This window comes from Felis catus, chromosome F1 (genome assembly GCF_018350175.1).
Source record: "Felis catus isolate Fca126 chromosome F1, F.catus_Fca126_mat1.0, whole genome shotgun sequence".
NCBI lineage: Eukaryota > Metazoa > Chordata > Mammalia > Carnivora > Felidae > Felis > Felis catus.
Window position 1 is genome coordinate 57,709,734 of NC_058384.1, and position 22,661 is coordinate 57,732,394.

General features: G+C 51.9%; 1 protein-coding gene across 1 annotated transcript; it reads left to right on the forward strand.

Annotated features, from left to right (window-relative positions):
* The first annotated feature begins 14,143 nt into the window (after positions 1 to 14,143).
* Positions 14,144 to 20,550, forward strand: HLX (H2.0 like homeobox). The gene is made up of 4 exons (XM_011291138.4): positions 14,144 to 16,015; positions 16,764 to 16,943; positions 17,761 to 17,945; positions 19,699 to 20,550. The coding sequence occupies exons 1-4, from the start codon at positions 15,421 to 15,423 to the stop codon at positions 20,185 to 20,187; spliced, it is 1,449 nt and encodes a 482-aa protein (XP_011289440.3). The 5' UTR covers positions 14,144 to 15,420; the 3' UTR covers positions 20,188 to 20,550.
* The last annotated feature ends 2,111 nt before the right edge of the window (positions 20,551 to 22,661 follow it).

Here is a 22,661-nt window from a genome sequence, read left to right on the forward strand (position 1 = left end):
GATCTCGCTGTCTGTGAGTTCTAGCCCTGCGTCGGGCTCTGTGCTGATAGCTCAGAGCCAGGACCCTCCTTCAGATTTTGTGTCTCCTCCTTTCTCTGCCCCTCCCATGCTCATGCTCTCTCTCTGTCTCTCAATAATAAATAAATGTTAAAAAAAATGTAAAAGTCCTATTTGTTACCAATCACGCATTTTAGAAAGTTTCCCTGGGCTCTATCCTGCAGCCATACTCAGAGGTTCCTGCCAGTCATTTGGATGTGATCTTGGTAACTTGATGTGATTTAAAAATGAAAAACAACTGAAGGCTATTGAAGAGCCCCCACCTCCCTACACAACCATGTTGGCTTCTCTGGTATCTTCCTTTCTTCCACTGGGGTTACTCACAGTTGTCAAGTCTGGCGTTTGCTTCGAGAATCTTCTAACTTCTCTGAGACATATTCCTTCCTACAGTCTCTGTCCATACGACTGAAGTTACATTGTTCACCTGGGAGTTCTAGAAACACCTACGTTTTTTCCCTTGTTATTAGGCAACGTCCAAGTGAACAAAGCACTGATGTATCTCTGCTTCAGAGTCCTCATTCTGGAGCTTATATTGAGAGTATTAAGAAGAGGAATTTCTTGAAAATAATTCAATAAGCAAATTAAAAATAACATTACAACCCAATTCGCCACACAGTTATATTAAACATATATTTCAAGGCAAACTGTAATGAGTTGTGACTACCGATCCCGGCTCATCATCGGGCTGGCTGCAGACTTTTGCCTGGGTGTATCTTAAGTATCACTGCCCCCTCTCTCTCTTTTTTACATCCTGGGTATGCTTAGCCCTGAGAGGGTGAACTGAGGACAGGTGAAACAGAAAATAAGCAGTCCCAGCTGCCAGGAAAGCTGGACGGGCAAGAAGATTGAGTCGACTGTTCTGCACACAGAAGCTGTCAGCTCCACTGGTACAGGAAGTGACGTCACCGGAGAGGCCTAACAAGGAGGGAGGGGGTTGTCCCCAGGTGTAGGGACTACAGCAACGGCTGCAAGGCGGCCGTGGTACTTGGATATCCAGGCCTGTATAGCAAGGCCCCAAGTTCTCCTGAAAGTTTAGGGACAAAGTCAAAGGAAAAAAAAAAAAAAAAGAAGTCAAGGCAAGCCACAAGCTGGGAAAAAGGAAATAGGACCAAAAGCCATAATACATCTTCCATATATAAAAGTTCACAGCTACTAATAAGGAAAATATTAAGATCTCGGCAGGAAGAAATGAGGGAGGGCCAAGAAGAGGCAATTTTGATAAAGCAAATTGAAAACAACCAAACCATGTGAAAATGTCAGTTGTACCCAAGGCCGCATACAGAATTGAATAGTGGCCTTGAGAAACATCTTTACCCTGATAAGACATGTTTTGTGTCAAGCCACTAAATTTGTGGTGATTCGTTCCTCGGCACCGAAAACTAATGCACCATAGATTTGTGGCCAATCTCAAGGAGGTTCTGGGCAAATACAAGGAGGAAACCAGATCTGAGAAAACCAGGTCTGACGTCATCAGTTAATATTTATGATCTAATAAGTAATTGCACAAAGTTGAGAAGTACACTGATAAGTCCTGTCAACTGAGGCTTCTGTTGATGCTGAACCTATGCTAAGCTCAGTATAAGCATCTACCCACCTGCCCCTCATTCTCAGCTCTATCCTTGCAAATTTTTCCGAGGAAATACTGAGGATTCACTTAACTATCGAATATTTATTGGTAAAATAACAAAGCAGCTTAGGGGAGCAGACCTATCTCCCCAGTGTTTTGCTAACTCAACGCGATCCCTTCGATCCTGCTATTTATTGACACTGGTTACAACGCAGGACCAATGACACCAAGGCCTTTGGCATGTCCTGAACGGCCTCTACCAAAGACTGAGACTCACAGACTTAACAGAAACTAGGTGCATGATAGGCCTGTCAGGATCAACTAATTCCATGTCAGGTTCATTTTTCAAATAAATGATTGAGGTTGACAGTATTTGTTGGAATTTGGATTCAAAGCTGTGGACAAACTACTTTGAGGACTACATCTATATTTTTCTTTCTTTCTTTAAAGGTTTATTTATTTATTTATTTATTTAGAGAATGCAAGTGGAAGAGGGGCAGAGAGAGGGAGAGAGAGCCTCAAGCAGCCTCCGTACTCTCAGTACAGAGCCCTATGCGGGGCTTGAACTCACAAACTGCGAGACCGTGACTTGAGCCAAAGTCGGATGCTCCACTGACTGAGCCACCCAAGCGCCCCTATATGTATATATTTTTAATGTTTGTTTATTTTTGACAGAGAGAGAGAGAGAGAGAGAGAGAGAGACAGAGCATGAGCGGGGGAGGGGCAGAGAGAGAGGGAGACCCAGAATCCGAAGCAGGCTCCAGGCTCTGAGCTGTCAGCACAGAGCCCGACGCGGGGCTCGAACTCACAGACCGCGAGATCATGACCCGAGCCGAAGTCGGGCGCTCAACCGACTGAGCCACCCAAGCGCCCCTATATTTTTCTTTTAAACTGTCTGGTATGTCTCATCTTCTGGGAATATTGGAGAAAGAGCACCCACAAAAATAGAATGCCTGAGACATTCCGCATGGAATGGCATCGGAAAAGTGAGGAGACGCGAGGACTGTACTGAGTGAGAAATGAGCTTCTCTAGATTTCTGGAAAAGGGACACTGAACACATATCACGAGGAGGAACTAATCGAGGTGACCCTCACAGCATAAGTGAGCTCAGTTTGAACTGTGGAAGAAACGGTAGGTGTAGATTTCTCAGGATAGACCTGTGGCAGCGGGGATGGGAAAATGAACAGTTCCTGAGATGCGTCCTGGTTAGCAGTCAACCAACCAACAGTTATTGAACATTTACTATGTGCCTCGTGCTGTTTATGGGAGAAACAGCAGTGAGCCTGCAGATAAAGTCTTGACCTCAGAGAGTTTACAGTCTGGTGGGGATAGACAGACAATAAACACGTATGAAAAAATAAATGCCAGAGTTCCTGGTACCTAGAAATGCACTGAAGAAAGTAAAATACGGTGGTGTCATGGGGAGTAACGAGTAGGTTTCAAGGATGGTCTCTTTTGTAAGATAGCATTTGAGTTGAACTCTGACCCACCCAAAGTAGATAGCCATACAAAACACAGGGAAGGGTATTCTAAGTAGAAGGAACAGCAGGTGCGAAGTCACAGAGCTTCGTATGTTGCAGGGACAGAAAGGCCAGTGAGCTGAAATGCAATGAATGGGAGAGAATGAAGGGCAAGGAACTCAGAGAGCCCGGTGTGTGCAGCACTCGGGCAGGAGAGAGTGGAGCAGAGAGCAGACGTGATTAGGTGTGTGTGGGGGGGGGGGGAGTCAGGCTGAGTCAATGATGATGGAAGATCTCAGACACGAAAGGCTGGAAAAGACTCTTGATCAGGATACTGCTGTTCAAGAGGCTATGGTGACTGTGAGAGAAGATTCTGGCTCCTTATCTCAAGAAAGAACAAGAGCAAGGAACGGCTGGGAGAAGGATGAACAAGAGCCAGTGACCAAAAAAGCGGTTTCAAGTCCAAGTTGCACCGATTAGTAACTGTGACGTTAGGCAGGTTACTTAATTGTTTAAAACTCCATTTTCCCCAGTAAATGCAAATCCCACGGAAAGCTCCTTTCTAGGTTTTTTTTTTTTTAAATGCTTATTTATTTTTGAGACAGAGAGAGACAGAGCCTGAATGGGGAAGGAGCAGAGAGAGAGAGGGAGACACAGAATCCGAAGCAGGCTCCAGGCTCTGAGCTGTCAGCACAGAGCCCGATGCGGGGCTCGAACTCACGGACCGTGAGATCATGACCTGAACCGAAGTCGGACGCTTAACCGACTGAGCCACCCAGGCGCCCTCTAGGTTTGTTTTTGAAATCAACTGAGATGATATCTGTAAGAGCTTAGCAGAGCATCAGGCCCTCGTACTCACTGTTTTTATCTATCGAGGCATAAAGCAAGGAGTCTCTGAACCCAGAGGTGGCAATAGGTTTGCAAAACTAAGGAAAGTTGCAGAAGAGTCTCCATGACTTTAATGACTCAATTGTATGCGTTACAGGGGAGGGGAAAGAAGGGCAAAGGAAAGACGAGGGTCGAGGGTCGCTGATACCCTTTTACCTCCCAGCCGATCTGTGTGGAGGCTTCCTGCTGTCCAGGACGCCTGCTTCTGGGTGCCTGCAGAGAAGCCACTTAAAATCCACTCAGCCTTCTGGGGCTCCTGCCTCAGGGGCTCCTCAGATGCCCCCTTTCCAGTGGAATTCTCCATCGTGCATGGCTGCTGTGGAAAGATGGGGGTGGGAGCCGGGGGTGGGGGTGGGGGGTTGGGCACTAGAGAGAGGAGGCCACATATAAGGCTGAGAGGCATTTTTAGGTCCCGAGGGTCATGGCTCTCAAGTTGGGTGCTTTGCTGGCAATCAAAATAGACCCCGCTCCCAAGCTGCAAAGGAAAAAGGTGACCTGAATGGTATGATTGAGGGTAAGACTGGAGAGTGAGCCGGTTTGGATAAATGCCTTCCTTGGACTGTTTTCCAAACCATACTTCATTGGTTGAAGATTTTAAATATTCAGGGTGATGTGCTTTGAGTAGTGCACAGGCACTGAATATAAACAGAGGGATGTCTTTTCGTTTGCACATGTGGATTGGGCAGAGTCTTGTGTCCCTCGCTGGGCTCTGATCACAGACGGCCTCATAGAAGGTGGGAGGCAAGGAAGTGTGTGCACCCAATGCTGGAGAGAGAGGTTTGGGCTCGTGAGGAGGGTTCACGGAGCTGGGATTCTTCCCGACAAGGGTGTGTTGAAAACAGGGGCCACTTGAAGAGTTACTGTGTGTTTATCATGTAGAGAGGCAAACAAAGATGGCGAGCATCCACCGTGGAGAGGGTGGGACAACTGTGCACTCTGGCCAGAAGTCCGGGAAACGCAAGACGAAATGATAATGAGATACCAATTGATGCCTATCAGGTAGGCAGGAGCTAAAAGGACCAATACGATCTACGGGTGGCGGGGATGTGGGGAATAAGGTTCATGTCATGACTGGCAGCAGGAAGGTGATTTGTTACAGCCTCTTTAGAAAACAATCTGAAAACATCTACTTGAATGTATATGTGTGTATATACGTATATTGAAATATACACACACCCAGCTTCTCTCTCTATATATATTTATAGAGGGAGAAGGAGAGGGAGAGGGAGAGGGAGAGGGAGAGGGAGAGAGAAACCAGTATATAAGGACCAACACACAAGGGTGCTTGTTGCAAAAAAATATCACTGATCATGGGGGGAAAACCCTAAAACTCTGATAAGTGTCCATCAATATAGGAATGATTTGCTACCATACATTCACATTGTGGGATACTATGCAAAGAAAGGCAATGAGCAATGAGGGAGAAACTAAGTTAGAGCCCATAATTTTCAACAGGGAGGAACAAAGCCCTGGAAAGAAATGGCACAATAGTGAAATTTGCCAGGGGCGGCCAGGAGCCTCAGCAGCACACTGAATACCAGATGTTGATATCCAGACTGTCTCTCTCTCTCTCTCTCTCTCTCTCAGTTCTTCTTGGCTCCTCTCTTCGACAGGCTCCGTGCTCTTGATGGGCATCCAGGCACATGTTTTCCTTCGAACCAGTAATTCCAGGGAGAGGGAGAGATCCTCTCTCTCTTACCTTCTCCACCAACCTTGGAAAATGAGTCTGATTGGTTTCCCTGCGGTCTCATGCATCTGGTTGCACGTATGCCTGTGGCGTACTCGTCCTGTGCAGGGTCCCGTGATCCACCACCCGCAGCTCTTGGAGGCAGTTCCCAAAAGGAAAAGGTGCCAGGCAGATCAAAAGATAACAAGGAATGTGTAAAACACATTCCTATACTATTTATACAACTTCCCATAACCCTCAATTTTTCATGATACGGGCTGCATAGAGAAAAGGGGACCTTACCTAGTGCCTTCTATTTGTCTGCTTTCTATGGATACTACTATATAAAGCCAGACATCTCGAATAAGGGGAAGACCCATGTGTGAGAAGGCAGGCTCTCCCAGTAAACAAACAGCCCCCTTCAGCAGTTGGAACTAAGGAAATTGCCAAATTACAAGTAAAAGGAGTGGAGGGAGCATTGCTCCCCATTTCTCTGTCTAGCGATTTAGTTCTTCACATGGCCAGTGGAAGACAGGCAAGAGAATGTGCGACATCAGTGGATGGGAGATCCTAAAACGAATCAACCTAGATGTGAAAGTAGTGAGGCAATCCATTATGTCAACCCTTAACTAGTCCACAAGTGTTTCCTGAACCCCTAATATATATCTGGCACTTTACTAGCTTCCCAAACACAGGCCCTGTCCTCATAAAGTTTAGAGCTGGTTGTGGATAGGCGGAGGACAGGTAGTGGACAAAAGACTGCAGACGTGATGGGGACCAATTCAAAGAGATGCTTGGAGCTCCGGGAGGGAGCAAGGAAGGGGCAGCCGTTACTCAGTTGGCATCAAAAGGGGCTTCTTTAGAAAGTGTCCTGTAAACTGACAGCCGGAAGTGAGAGGTGGCCAGACAGAAGGGGCCTGGGACCGATGGCTGCTCCAGCGTCAGGAGACGGGGCCGGCACGGGCCCCACAGCAGAGAGGGCACGGTGCACTCACGGAATCTAGAGAGGGCTGGCTCATCTCCCACGCAGAGAGTGAAGCCCGTGGAGTTGGATGGGGTTGGGCAAGTGGACGGGGCCCTAGCCCCGCAGAACGCTGTAGGTGATGTGTAGGGTTAGCGACTGTGTGCTGAGGGAGGTGGAAAACCACTGCAGGATTTCGGACGGAGGAGTGGTGTGCTTGGAAGTGAGTTGTTAATAGAGCCCTGCGTTTGCAGACTATGGACCGGACTGAAGGGAGGCAAGAGGGGCTGTAGGGAGGTGGGTCAGGATGCTGCCATGATAGTTCGAAGGAGGGACGATGGTGGCCTGGACTGAGGAGGTGGCCAGGGGAGGGAGAAAAATGGAAGAGTTTTAATGTTCTCGAGACTTGGAAGACTGGTTGGATGTACGGAATGAGAGAAAGAGTCCAGGATGATGATCAGGTTTTGAAACAAACTAACCAACTAACTAACCCCCCCCCCCAAAAAAAGTGAGGCACCTGGGTGGCTCAGTCCGTTAGGTACATTAATTTTTGTGTTTGCTGCCTGCTTCCATGATTTCTCAGCCAAGATTAAGCCTTCATTTAATAGTATAAGTCCTCATCTGAAATGTTGGTATTCTTGAAGTAAAACTCCTTTCTTTTGGGGATTTTGAAAACCACAACGAGCAAACAATCCAGTGAGGTCCATTAAGGGGATTGCAGGGAAGGAACTAGAACTAATAATGTCCTAAAATGGCAGTTGGTTCCGTGATGGTGTTCTTCTCCATCACCTAGAGTTCTCACATTCAAAGTGAGGTGATTTCTCATTTTACTGGCAAAGTGCTGTTAAATCTCACCACGAAAGGAAAAGCAAGATTAAACATACCCTACTGGGGTTTTATTTTCTAAAAAGTGAGGGTATTGTAATACTATTAGGCTCTAAACTCTGCCTTCCTTAACAGGCTAGTGGCCTTCCCAACTTACCAAACTGTGCTTTTGTAAATATTTCTGTTTTGTAAACACTTGCCGTGTTTTGTAAATGCTTCCGAACCTAACGGCTTATTTACATGTCTTAATTACAAATAAACACAACAATTAGCCCTGGGCTCAAAAGTACAAACTCAAACACAACTGTTCACTTTGAAGACTCATGCATGTGTTGGTGGCATCTCCCAATACAGGAAGCATCTGGGCAAGAGAAAAACCATAAAGCTGGGTGTTAAATTAGCGACGGGTTCTTCATCTACACATTTATGATTGAACACGGTGATACTTGTGTTGGGATACAATATGTTCTTTAACAGGAACGGTTTAAAGCTGGTCTTTTCTGCCTGTCCATTCTACCTCCCAAGCATCTTTAAATTCTTCCCCTAATCTCCATCTACCCCCATCACCTGTGCTTTAGTTTGGGCCATCCCTGTGTGTCCTGGGACCAAAGTTTCTGAGGCCGGGCTGAGCTAGGTGAATACTGGTTAACAGGAGAATCCCGGTCCCGCTGAAGTCTTCTGTAAATCCAGGCTCGCCTTTCTGCTTCTTTACGACTCTAATTCTCTTTCAAGACTCATAAAGACGAGTACCATAAGCATTTGCCATACCTATGACTCAGATAAAAGAGCTTCCAGCCATGAAATACCTGTATCTAAAAGAAATAATCGTATAATGCTTATACTCTTATATAACTATGAGCTTCAGGAGTGAAAGATTATTCTTACTGTATAGTTCAACAAGGCACTGAAATCCTACAAAACTATTTGGTGCTGGTGGGAGAAAATGATAACAGAGCTCCAGCGTGGGGAGTGCCCGTTTAGAGCACTTGTAGACAGAGGACAGACTCTGGATAAACGGACACAGCATCTTCTAATCCCTTCTTTAGGGCCCTGCAAGGGGCCGTGTCCAATGCTCTTTATAATGCTGCGCCCTGGGTGCCCCACTAAGGTCTGTGTCCTTGTTTGTATCTTTTTTTTTTTTTTTAATTTTTTTTTCAACGTTTATTTATTTTTGGGACAGAGAGAGACAGAGCATGAACGGGGGAGGGACAGAGAGAGAGGGAGACACAGAATCGGAAACAGGCTCCAGGCTCTGAGCCATCAGCCCAGAGCCCGACGCGGGGCTCGAACTCACAGACCGCGAGATCGTGACCTGGCTGAAGTCGGACGCTTAACCGACTGCGCCACCCAGGCGCCCCTCCTTGTTTGTATCTTAAGCTCAGAACCTCCTCCTGGCTTCTCCTTGTCAAAACAGCTCCTTACCCTCAGGTATTCGCACAGTGAGAAGGGTCAGAGACACGAATTCATAGTATGATGCCTCTTCTCCAAAGAAGGAATCCTCCAGGAGTTGGATTTCAGCTACTTTGAGAGGAAGGGGAGAAACATATGGTGAGCCCAGGGGCTGCCTGATACATCTGGTCACACATTCATAACGAAGTCGCCAACCTGCCCTTGCTTGACAGTGTTCTTGGGACAGCCTTGGTTCCTGGGTTAGACACAGTTCTACCCTCCGGCCTCTGCCTGAAGCCAGCGCACATTCTGATTGCGGGCAAGAGTTTTTCCTCTGAATGAACGGTTTCCCCTCAAGAAATTGGCCGAGCGGTATGGCTCTGGCTGATGAGTCAGAACATGTAGCCTCTACTCCCGGCAACAAACACCATTTCCTAACTATGCAACCTCGGGCAAGCCACTTAACCTCTCTGAGGAGCAACATCCTAAACCCAAACAGGGATAATCGTACCTCCTCTGCATCCTTACAATTGGTTATTTTAAAGAACAGGTGAGATGATTTATGTGAACTGGGCTCGAGATCTGTAAAATGTAAGGTATTAGTCCGAAAGGGTGACCGCTTTCTCGCGGTCACTTTAAAGACATAATACAAGATCTTTCCATATTGCTGGCAATATCGAGGATAACAGCTGCCGGTGCTCACCGATTTTAGAAACCTGTGTTTTCGCAAAAGGAAGCGTCAGCTTGCATCACAACAACGTTGCTGGCACAGGACGGGCACAGCCAGGCAACGATGTAGAGATGGCCCAGCAGGTGTCAGCAGAGAACCGAGTTTTGGTACGCTACCGGCTCACCAAGGGGTGTAGGGGATGCTGGGGCCTGGTGGGGGCCAGACAGGGCCGGCAGGAGTCTGCCACCAAATGCAAAGCTGTCTCAATCCTGGTGGGGTGCAGGTGGGCAGATTGGGACAGAGGTGGAGACAACCCTCTGGCTCTGCCTACAGAGCTCTCATTGGCTCTAGGACCCTCTCCCTTCCAAGGGCCCCTTCCATTCCTGCCTTTTAGTCCCTCTCCGTCTTCGGAACCTATGCTATACGTTGGAAAACTTATATCAAAGGAAAGAAAGGTTTTGTTTGTTTGTTTGACTGTTTGGTTAGGGAAACATAACTTTGGGAGTGATTTGCTTTTTCCCCTCTCAACACTGAAGTTGTTTTGAATGTATGATTTTCACCTACACCTCCTTCTCCTACCTTAACATTGAGCTCACTCACTAGAGACCAAACCCTGGCTATTAGGATCTGGTAATTTAGGCAACCCACCCAGCTTCCACAAGGCTAATCTGCTGAGAGTGTGCAAGCTCTCTCCCAGCTACCAAACAGAATCTGTTGAAGGAAGCACTAAATCTTATGTGTTAAAGATGGTCTCTCATAGTTTACTCTTCTGGGGACATGATTTCACTGCAACTATATGTGAGTCTTTGTTACACTGTGCCCTGTTGAAATGGATTCTACTATTAAGTTTTATGAGGTCTGAGGTCTTTCTTGGCTGCGTGTGGAGAAGGTGACTTGGAAAGACAGACAAGTAGCTCTTTGCAACAGGAGGAAACCCCAAACCGCTTGCTTGCTCTTCTGCTCGGTCTCTAAGATCCCCAGTGAGCACACGAGCATGTGCATATGTGTGTATGGGGGGGGGAGTAGTACACGTGTGTGCAGTGGTACATCCTAGTAATGGAGGGAAGGAAATAGGTGAGAAACTCTGTGAGAGGAAACCACAAATGGGATCAGACCCAGAACGTTATCTGAGTCTCTGAAGCCAGAGCTGTGGGCAGGAGGTCAAGGGCAGGGCCATGATCACATAAAGAGATGGCCACCTAGGAGTCAGCCACACCTGGGGAATGAGAACAGGACAAAGGAAGAAATCCAGTGGCTATGGACCTTGTAGTGCTGTCACACTGTGATTTGCCTTCCCTACCCCATATCAAAGTCTAACTATGTTCAGAAAAACTTAGGAACTTTATTTAGTTCTGGATTAACTAAAGTCTCCAGGAAAGGGGAGTTGGGGTCTGCTTAAAATAATCCAAGGGGTGTGTGTGTGTGTGTGTGTGTGTGTGTGTGTGTGTAGTATCTAGAGTCCTCAACTCCAGTATGTAGCATCCACAAGGAACAGAAGTCCCATACCTACCACTAAATGTGAGGGCTGAGCCCCACAGTCTATAAATCTTCAGCTGGCAGAATGACAGCAGAATATAAGCAGATTCCTCCATTATTGGAAATCTCTCATATCCTCGGCTGGGTAAGCTAGGCTTCCTTCTCTTTTTGACTGTGAAATGTTTAGTGATTTCCTTCTTTGTCTTTGAAACCACGAGGTACTGTGATTGAAATATTTTCAAACATTTTAAGGGCCAGGGAGAGTCCCCAAGTCCACAGAGCAATTACCTAGCACATTATTTTGCCTAGAGTGTACCAGAAAAGAAAAACAAAAACAAAAACAAACCCACAACAAAAGCAGATAGCAGATCTGGACAGCGTAAGCCCTTGTAGAGTTATGTCACTACAATAAACAAAGGTCAGCGTTCACTCTCTTTGAGCTTTTAGGCTCAGTTGGTGTGTATTTGTGTCCCCAGGTTTGGGACAAGAATTTGCACTGGTGCTTTAAATATAGAGGCTCAAGGGACAGCCAAAGGGTAAGGGGACCCCTCTCTTGCTTCAGTCAATGCAGAAACCTCTGTTTTCTGCCCCTTCTTTCAACCCTAGATGCCATCCCCATAAGCAAAAATGTTACATTATGAAAGGAATCTTATCTGGCATTGTCCATTCCCAGTATGGTGAAATAGTTTCTGGCTGGGTGTACCCAGCAAAAGGGGAGAGTGGAATGCATTACAGACAGCCATCAGAATTGATCAGAAACCCCAGCTATTGTGGCCTTTGAGCATAAACAAGTACTTCTGTTACTCTATTGTCAATTGTAATTTGCCAGCACAGCTTTGCCGCCTCAAATGAAATTGTCTTTACAGTTGCGCTTCCCCGAAAGGCAACGCAGCCACATTTAAGCTCAAATTAATTCGCTGAAGGGAGGCCCTCTTTACTCCTGCTGGAGCCTGGAGCCTCGTGGCTACCAGGCCCCCGGGAGCCCTCGCCTCTGCCCCCAGGGCCTCCCCGCCCGTCTCAATTGCTCTGGACCAGTTCATTTCGCCACGGCTCGGAGCCGCTCGGAAAGCAAAGATTAAAGGGGAAAGTCGTAGCTGTATATTTATATTTTCATTGCTAGAAGGGAATTGATTTCCGCGCATTTATTTTGGTAGTTGTAATACACAAGGGCGGATTTGCGTCACCCGAGCAACTTGTCGGTGGAGATAAAGTTGCACAAATATTGAAAGGGGAAGTGCTAGGAGTCATTATAGAGTTTTTCTCCGGAAGAAATAAGGATTTCTGCAGTATCCTAAAATACTAAGGCCGCTTCTATTTTGAGACCAATCTCGCAGGCACATCCGCTCATTTAGTACGAGTTTGAGCCCATCAAAAAACAGGAGATGACCTGAACTCCGGCGAGCCCGGGGTTTCCTGCCGCTTTCTTGGTTCTGAGGGGTGGGCAGTGAGGAGGAGGGGAGTCAGCGGACTCAGAAGGGAGCGAGGGGCCAGCAGTGGCGAGACCTGATCCCGGGAAAGGGGTGTGTGTGGGGGGAGGTGTGGGGGGGGGGGAAGCAGGGGGTCGTTCCAAAGGTTTCCTTTTTTTGCGTTTCCCTTCAGAGTTCAGAGTAGGCCCGGGTGGCGCTGACGCGGTTGCAAGGGGGCCGAGGGCCTGGAAGAGCAGAGGAGAGCGCTCGCGAAGTTGCAATTTACAGCCAAGCCAGGGGGGAGGGGGCTTTCGGGGACACAGAGGAACGCGCGGCGTGGCTAGGAGTCTGCAGGAAAACCCCCCTCCGGGCCTTGCCTTCGCCAGTCCCGCCTGACCCCGCGCTCGAGGCCTTCGAATGCTGCAGACGCGGGTCGTGGATGCCTCAGGACACCCCAGGGGCGCGCGTTCCGCTTAGTCAGCACCCTGCACCCACCCGCCCCCTGAGGGACGCGTCTTGTTTGGGGGCGGGAGGCAGGGGTGAGGCCTGTAGAAACTTGAGTTTGAACTTAGGCCGCTGTTTGAATGTTTGCGGTCAAATTGGAATTAGAAGTGACACTAGAAAACACAAGAAAAAAGGGTGTATGGCCGTCCCTCAACACACTTGCGCTGGTGACCGGCCCTGGGAGCCGTGAAGTCACAGCGAGGCAGCGGAGTCTCGCCTGAATCCCCGGCCTCTGCCTGAAACATCGCCACTGGAGCATTTCAAGGAGGGTCCAACGCCCCAAGCGGCTTATGCCTGTCACTCCTTTGCCTCTGGCTAGAAACAGAACTGGACTTCCTAGATCTCTTACCCCAGGTGCCCGTGTCCTCAGCAGATCCCACCGCTCCATTCCATCTCTGGAAATAACACCTCTGTCCTTGCTGCATGGAGCCAGGCATGCCCTTTAATAACAGGAGAGAGGGAGACCCCGAGAGGGAGAGAGAAAGACCGAGAGGGGATGGGGGCGCGGGTAGGGAATGGGCGGGAGGCGGTGTTCCAGTGCTGACCGGACGGAAGTGATTGATCAGTGATTAATTACTTTCCAGGAGAAAGTCAAAAGCTTAAAATGACAGCAGCTGCAACAAAAGTCTAGAAACGGCTAGAAATATATTTAATTAGCCCACATCCTGAGCCTTGACATAGGCATGGCAATTTCTGTTGCCTCTGGGTTTGTTTGGTAAGACCTCTTGGTGCTGAAGTGAAATAAAAAATGTCACAGAAGCTTTACTGCAACTATATTAAAAGTTTTCTTGCGGGGGGGGGGGGGGAGAAATACCATAGAAGCGCAGAAGTTCTGTTAGGAGATGCTTATTAGGACAATCGAAAACAAAAGATTTCGTGTTTCATTATTGTTATTATTTTATTTTCTTCCTGAAAATGTGCAAGAAGAACTCATCTGGGTGGCCTGTGGTTTGTTTGGGAGAGGGGTGGGGAAATCCATTCTGACTGTAATTTAAAAGAGAACGAATTCTTAAAATAGAGATGTTGATGTTGCAGAAAACCCCCACTACACCCACCCTACGCTCTAAAGACCCAAAGCACGAATGGAAGACGTCGACTCCGCTTCGTCTGCTTTCCCGACCAGGCCCAAGGGGTTCCTGGGGAAACCGTCACTGAATTGAAAGTAGTATTTAACCCCAAGGAAATGTGCTCTTGTGGGCGCTTGCAAAACAATGGACCCCACGTGATCTGGGGCTGTGGTGGAGCTGAGAGGGTGACATTTCCTACAAGGTGCAGCAGAGGAGGGGACGCGCGTGCCGCTTTCCCGGGTTTCGGGACGGCGGCCTGTTTTGTTGTCGTCTGAGGCTCCCGGGAGGGTTTGGCTGAGACCAAGGGAGTCGTTCGGAGACATCCATCTTATTTTGTTTGAAAAGTTACTCGTCCAAGTTGTCACTGCGTGACAGCCTGGAATAAAGCTAGTTTGCGACCGCCCCTCCTCTCTTCCCTGAAGGTCTCGGAGGCAGCAAGGCTGACGCGGTGCTAAATTGGGCGGGGACTCCGCGCCCCAGCTCTCCCGCGCCAGAGCTCAGAGCTGAGCAGCTTGGCAGCCGGAGCCCACGAAGGATGAGGACATCGACTTTCGGGATAAAGGCTGAGTGAAGAAAAATCAGGCCCGAGTGAAATCAGGAGGAGGGAACCCAGGGGGCCGCCTCCCCGAGCCAGGAGGCGGGCTTTGCACCCGTGAAAATACACGGGAGCACCAGCTGCTCTGGGCAAGCGCCCCAGGAGCGCTGGGACCAACTCTCCACGTCCGATGCCGGGTTGGAGCTGCAGAAGTTAGCGGAGGGCCACAACTCCCTGCAGCCGCCGCCCGGGCCCCTACGCGCGGGACCCTGCTCAGCCCACGCGGCAGCAGCAAACACTTTGGCGTGGCCGGGGGCGTGGCCGAGGAAGCGGGCCACGCCCCTCTTTCCCAATTCCCCTCCACTTCCCGCTCCCATTGGTCACGAGGATGGCCAATGAGCGCTCGGATCGAGGTCCTACCCTGGGTCTGACTCCGAAGCTCCTGCCAAAACTTTGGGAGTTTTTAGAGAGGAGTTTTTTTTTTTTTTTTTTTCTCTTATTACTTTTTTTTTTTTTTAAGCTAACGGATTATTATTGTTGTTGTTTTAAATTTAGCTCGTAGGGCTTAGCTGTTTGGGTTTTCTTTCGGTGCCCGGCCCCTGTCTCCCCGGCTTCCCTGGAGTGTGCGGAGCCGCGGCCCCTGCCCGCCTAGCAGCTCCAGAGCCCCTCGCTCGCCTCCGGCCCGCGGGGAGCGCGGGCGCCTCGCCGCCTTTAAAGTGAGGCCAGGGGCCGAGGCTGTGACCGGCCGGGATCCGGGCCTCGCCTCCCTCGGTGGCGCTAGGGCTCCCTGGCCTGTCTTCAGTGCGGACGGAGAAGCGAAAGCGGATCGTCCTCGGCTGGGCTGCCGCCGCCTCCGCGACTCAGAGCGCCCCTCCCCGCGCACCCACCCACCCAGCTACCCGGCCGGGCCCGGCCGGGCCGCGGCGGCGCTCGGCGCACCCAGCCAGAATGTTCGCCGCCGGGCTGGCTCCCTTCTACGCCTCCAACTTCAGCCTCTGGTCGGCCGCTTACTGCTCCTCGGCCGGCCCGGGCGGCTGCTCCTTCCCCCTGGACCCCGCCGCGGTCAAGAAACCCTCCTTCTGCATCGCAGACATCCTGCACGCCGGCGTGGGGGAGCCGGGGGCGGCCCCGGAGGGTCTGGCGGGGGCCTCGGCCGCCGCCCTCACCGCGCACTTGGGCTCGGCTCACCCGCACGCCTCTTTCCAAGCTGCCGCCAGATCCCCGCTTCGACCCACCCCGGTGGTGGCGCCCTCCGAAGTCCCGGCTGGCTTCCCGCAGCGGCTGTCTCCGCTCTCAGCCGCCTACCACCACCATCACCCACAGCAACAACAGCAGCAGCAACAACCACCGCAGCAGCAGCAGCCTCCGCCTCCACCCCGGGCTGGCGCCTTGCAGCCTCCGGCCTCTGGGGCGCGGGGGGTCCCGAATCCCCCCCATAGCGGCTCGGCCCCGGCCCCCTCCAGCAAGGACCTCAAATTTGGAATTGACCGCATTTTGTCTGCAGAATTTGACCCCAAAGTCAAGGAAGGCAACACGCTGAGAGGTAGGTCTTGGGCTAGAGGCTGCAGGCCTCTTGACCACGGCCCTGGCGCACTCCCAGGTCCCAGGGCCGTTTGGGATGCCTTTGAGTATTTTCACAATTAAGGACAAGTCGGTAAAATGAGGGAGAAGAAAATGAATGGTAAGAAGACTGTGGAACGTTAGGTGTAAAACTCACCTGCTCTGCATTACAAAAAAAAAAAAAAAAAAAAAAAAGTTTCCAGGGATGCTTTACAAAACACACGTCACAGAATCATTATTCCTAAAAATCCGTTGGCATAAATATTCGCTAAAATGGCTATTCTCTGTCTCTTGAATCACATATCTAGAGAGTGAGCTATATTAATTTGACAGGGGAAACCCTTTCGGGGAACACTTTCCCTTCCATTTATCTGATTTCTAGTGAAATGCCACTCAAAGAATGTAGATAAACAAAATCGCCTCTCAGCAGAGTGGGGGCTCCTTCACGGGGGAGGGTGGAGGTCTCCTGAAAGTGACTGCCTTTTGGCCGTTTTATATAAAGCCCTTCCTTGCTATATGTGTGGACGTGGACGTGTGCGCTACACATGGGAACATTTTGTGCATCGCCCCTTGGCCTCTGTCGGGGAGAGAGGGCTTTTGGGGGTAGAGACAAGGTCTCTCGCGACTTTGCTGCAGGGAAACCGAATCGAGGTGGCAGGGGAGGGACAACTCAGCCGGAGAGTGTGGGTTTGCCCGAGGTGTAACCAGCTCTTCTTTTCCCTCGTCCCCAGACCTCACGTCCCTGCTAACCAGCGGGCGGCCCGCAGGCGTACACCTTCCCGGCCTGCAGCCTTCTGCCGGCCAGTTCTTCGCGTCACTAGATCCCATTAACGAGGCTTCTGCCATCCTGAGCCCCTTAAGCTCGAACCCGAGAAATTCAGTCCAGCATCAGTTTCAAGACACGTTTCCAGGTACGGAAACCCCGCCGAGCGACGGCCTGACGGGGCGGGTCGACTGACTGCTCATTCAGGACTGACGCCTGGCGTGGCCACCGCGGTTCAGCCAACCCGGGGTCGGTGCAGGAGGCTACCAAGCCCGGAGACAGAAACCGAAAGAGTTCTCAGCTAGCTAGCTCACCCCTCGGTTGGCTCCCGGGGGCAGACGGTGGGGGACCCAGGGAGGCCGTGGGCGGGTGGGGCGAAGGGGCTTTCCCTAGTCTTGCCGCCAGAGAGGGGCTTGAAAATGCAGCCAGAGGTGGTGTTTTTTTAACATACACACAGTTTGGAATGACTTCAAACGCTTTGGCCAAGGAGAGGTTCTGTCGGCGCGAACCACGTTTGCAAGAACTTATACACACACACACACGCGCGCGCGCGCGCGCGCGCGCGCACACACACACACACACACACACACACACACACGAGTCAAAGCTGTCTTCTCTACATCCTAAGGCCCAACCGACGTTTTCGCCGAATCTTTGCATGCCCAAAGGCCGCGTATTTGGCTGATATTTTCCCTTGGGCATTAATCGATGAAGCTCCGGCTTCTCCATTCCACACTTGCTTTAGGCCTCACGCCTAAAGTCTCAAGAGCTGTAGGATTCCATTTTAGACAGGCCATTCCCAGTCTGCGCGAAGGGCTATCCGAATGCGGGGCGGGGTGGGGGGCAGATGGTAACGCAAAAACAAGTCTTAAGCAGCGCGGTGAGTCCCGGGCCCGCAGACCGCGGACGTGGCACTGACGCGGCCCTCCTGTCTTTCTCTTGCCCCCGCTACCGCCTGGTGGCAGGTCCCTACGCTGTGCTCACGAAGGACACCATGCCGCAGACGTACAAGAGGAAGCGCTCATGGTCACGGGCTGTCTTCTCCAACCTGCAGAGGAAAGGCCTGGAGAAAAGGTTTGAGATTCAGAAGTACGTGACGAAGCCCGACCGAAAGCAGCTGGCCGCGATGCTGGGCCTCACCGACGCGCAGGTAAGCCGGTTCAGGCGCCCGCGCACCGCTCCCTCGGGGCGCGGCCTAGCCCCAGGGCTCCCTCCGCCCCGGCCCACTCTCCTTCTGCGGGGGAAACTCAGGGTCTTGAATTTCTCGAGACGTGGTACACGTCGAAACTTGAGGCAGGAGGAGGGGGGATGTGGGGGTGAGAAGGACGGAAAGAATAGCCCATCCCCAAAGATGTATGTCAACAACCGAAGCATGTTTATTTTGGCCAAAAGGCGAAAGAACAGCAGAGAAAGCGAATAGGCCGCAGGAGATAATAATTATGTACTCGACTGTAGTGCAATTCGCTGTAGGAGGCAATTTATTTCAGAAGAGATAAAAATCCAAAGTCAAGAGATTGTTGTTGGTCCCCCCCCCTCCTTCCTCCCTCCTCCTGCTGCCGCTGGATTGTGAAATCCCCATTTGTGAGGAAGTGAAAACATCATTTCAAACGGAATTACTTAGTAGGGCGAGGAGTGCCCTCAGAGCAGAGCCACCACCGTCTGTCCGATTTTCTAACGACACAGGCTCTCAAGAAAATCTCTGGTGGGGGGGGGGGCGGGGAGTGAGAGAAAGAAAAAAAAAAAGATTTTCTTAGAATACCTAAGAGCATTTCAGCAGCTTCTGCCTACTTGGATTTTTTTTTTTTTTTTTTGCAAGGCAATGGCGAATTGATCGTGTTTGAATTCAAGTTTTTTCTTTTTTCCAAATTCAAGAATTGGACCTTTTTTTTTCCCCCCGGAAATAGAAGAGGCACTTTGCTTCCACACCCCACAGCAGTGGCCTTTGCTCGCTGGGTGCTGAATGTTCTGAGTAGAGCAGAAGCCAAACGCAGACACCTTTCCATAGCTCCTTTAGGTTACCCCCCCCCCTTTCTGTCCTCCATTACACAACTCTCCCCCCCCCCCCAGCACACACTGGAAGAGCCCAGCCGTTTTCCACCAGCTGTGGATGTTATTTTTAAAAGGGAAGCTGGAACTTGTGTGAACAGCACTAGGTCCCCCAGGGGATTGTATATATTTATATAGATTCTCCACCCCATCCCTACCCCCTTCTTCCACTCTGCACAGGTTTCATTCCAGCATTTTCTAAGCCCGCTGAAGGATCAGTTTATCCCAGGCAGCGGCAGGACTTTATCGGTTTCTGAGTACCTACCTGCCAAGGAAATGCTCTTCTGCTGAAGGTCCAGCGGTGCCCTCCCCCCCACCACTGAGACTAACTCTTTTGAACGCTCTTTCCCCTCTGTTCTCCCCACGGTTTCTCCTTAACAAGAACTGCTTTCGTAGAAACTTGCCTTGGGTAGAGGCAGTAGAGGGGCGGACCAGCTTAGCAGAAATTGTTAACGTTGGTTCACCAAACTCTTGAAATCATGGGTATCTTTTTCTGGGCTAGGGGTCCATAATTTAAATCAGATTTTCGGAGAGCCCTGACTCGAGTCGGGCTAAGACGCATTGATTTGGAGCAGAAATCGTCCTTCCTCTGCTTTCCAACAAGCATCCAGGTCATTTCAGGATCAGGTCTGGAGGGCCACATTGTGAGAACCAGGCCTAGTGGGTTCCGCAGGCGAGGATCCCTGGCGAAGGCCTCCGTTTCCCGGGGCTGCCTCTCGGCCCCTGCGCCGGGCACAGGGCCCGGCCGGTGGCAGACAGCTGGGGACCGCGGCTCCAGGCCGCGCGCGAGTCGGAGTGCGGCGAGCCCGCGTCTCATCTCCGTGTCCCTTCTTGTCTCCCCACCTGGTGCGGCGCAGGTGAAGGTGTGGTTCCAGAACCGGCGGATGAAGTGGCGGCACTCCAAGGAGGCCCAGGCCCAGAAGGACAAGGACAAGGAGGCGGGCGAGAAGCCGTCGGGCGGCGCCGCGGCCGCCGACGGCGAGCAAGAGGAGCGGAGCCTCAGCCGCTCGGAGGGCGAGGCCGAGAGCGAGAGCAGCGACTCCGAGTCTCTGGACATGGCCCCCAGCGACACGGAGCGGACCGAGGGGGCCGAGCGGTCACTGCACCAGACCACGGTCATCAAGGCCTCGGCCGCCGGCGCCCTCCTCCCGGCCGGCGGCGGCGGCGGGAGCGCGGGAAGCGGCGGCGGCGTTGGCGGCAGTTTCGGCTTCGGCAGCCTTGGCGGCGGCGGCGGCGGCGCGGGTAGCGGCGGCGGCGCCTCGGAGCTGCTGCCCGCGCCCCAGCCCACCCTCAGCGGCGCTCCGCAGAGCCCCGAGCCCGCCCCGGCGCCGCTGGGCGGCCTGTAGACTGCGCGAGGCGAGGGGCCCCGGGGCCCGCGTGCCGCCCCCTGCCGCCCAGGGTGGGCCGGACTTCGCGCCTGCTTTGCGTTGGCAATGGGGCCAGGGCGACGCCGCGGCGGAGCGCCCTTCCCTGCGGTCCCACCTGCCCGTCGCCCCCGCGCAGGTGCCCAGAGCCGAGGGGGGTCTCAGTGCCCCCGCCCGAGGCCCCCTCCCCTCCCCCGCGCCGGCCAAACACTTCTCCCCGGCCGCGAGCAGTTCACACTGTGAAGTGTTGGACGAAACAGTTCCTCCCCGCACTCGGGGCTGTGGCGCAAGGACGAGCTACACATAGGACGACACAAACTTGTAAATAAAATGTTTACTACGGTTTGTAAAGGCCGCTCGGCTTGCTGGGGCGGTGCGGTCGTTAAGGTCGGGGATCTCCCACCCGGACCTCAGCCTCGGGGCGCTGGAGGCCGCAGCAGCTGGAGGTGGGAACTAGTACTTTCTGCGGGGGGTGGGGGGGGGTGCAGCAAGCTGAGACCCGCCTGGCTGCAGAGGTCGGCGTTGGGGCTTAGAGGTCCCTCCAGTTCCGAGGGCCCCTCGGACATAGCCTGCGCCCACCTCCCGGAACCGGCGCTCTACCACCCTGAGTGTGGCCAGAGGACCGAGGTGGCCGCGGAATCTGTTAGGCCTGTCGGACAGATGGCTTCCCCACCCGGGGTCTGGGCCCCATGAGTGTGCCCGAGGGCTTTTCCTTGGCTGGAGAGCCTGCTGAGTTGGAGTGGAGATGTCGGTGATGCGGGCGGGGTCAATTTAGCCACAGTCAGTGCTTACAACGTGGCGACTCAATGGCCGGAGTGGAGCTTTGAAGCAATTCCAACACAAACCGCTCCTTGGGCTTGGATGGCGTAAGGGGAGAAGGTAGTGTCCTGGAGGAAAGGACAGACAGATCACAGTGGTTAGGGTTGAAGGGCCAGGTCTGAGAAGGCTTGAAAGGTGCCCGAACAATCGTAGGCCAGTCAGGGAGGTGACCTGTTCGAGGTCACACGCAGAAAAAGTCAAAACCGGAACTCAGACCTCCTGGCTCACATTCGCCCAGTGATGGGTCTACAAAACTGTATCTCCCAGCCCCATCCACTCACAATCTCCCTGGCAGGCAGGCCACTGCAGGTGCCCAGTGAGTCCCTCCCCAGCTCCAGCCCCAACAGCCAGGAGTTGAGAGGCCGTTTCCCCATCACACTGCAGCTGGAATATTTATTTTGCTTCCACGCTGCAACTGGGATGGACCATTTCAGGTTGTTTTGTTTTGAAAGGCTAGACAGTCAAACCTCTCTCCCAGACCTGTCCTCTCTGGGCTCTCTTTCCCTCGAAACTGCAACAAGTCCAGAGTTTGTATAAAGCTCTTTTGGGAGATTTAAAAACAAACAGACTTCGCTGACAAACCTGACCCCGAGGGTCTATTTGACAAGGCTTCTTACAGGCCCACCATCCATGCCAAGATGTGGTTCTCTGAGAGGATGCTCTGTCGAGAGTGATGTTCCCCCAGAGACGCTGAGGTCAGCGAGCCCAGGACACGTCCCAGTCCCCAGGCTGGAGTGAGAAGGTTCTTAGTGGTTCCCCGATCTGGCTTAGCTTCTTCCCCATTTTGACTCATTGACTTGAGCACAAAGACCTCCGTTTTAGAGCAGAGGCCCCAGAGTTAGCCTTCTTTGGCCTGGCGCAGCACAGGGGTGCAAGGCTGACCACTCCCTGCCCCCCATCAACCTCCCAGCATCCAAGTGGAGCCGAACCCCTTGAGGAATGTGCACAGTTGGGGAGGGGGAGTGGCGGCGACCAGGGTGGTCCACTGTAGGAAAGAGAAGGGAAAGGTAGAAGGCTCGAAGGAGGGGCCTTAAGTTAAATGGGAACGTGAGCTGGCTATTATCTTTAAATGTGCCTAGAGTTTTCAGGCACAGCAGCCTCCATACCTGCTTGGGAGGGATTCCTTCACCACTCCGCGGGCCTTACCACCTAACCGCAGGATTCTTCCTGTGCCCCAATTTTGCTTTCATTATGGAAATCAGTTTCCTCTGACCCCTGAAATATTAAAATGCTGTAATCAGGACATCCCAAGGACACGGAATTTTGAGGCACTTAAATCCAGTGCTGGCATTCAGGAGAATAAGGCGGCAGCAAGGATACCTAGTTGAGGAGCTCAGCTGGGGAGGAGAGTCAGACAGGAGCTGGTGCTTTAGACCACAAGGCCTCGGGGTGCCCACTGCCCTGATCTCCCTTCGCATTTCTCCTCCTGGGGCCCGAGTTTTTTGTTTTTTGTTTTTTAAGTAAAGGAAATGATCTCCCAGGGACTGTTAAATGAAATGATTTCAGGTACATTTCGGCCTTAGCACCACCAGGATCCGCTAGACCAGAGGTTGCAGCAAAGCTGGGGTACTGGGAAGGAAATGAAGCTGGCAGCGGGCACCGGGAGGTGGCAGTGGGGATGCTCCTGGAGCGTTTCC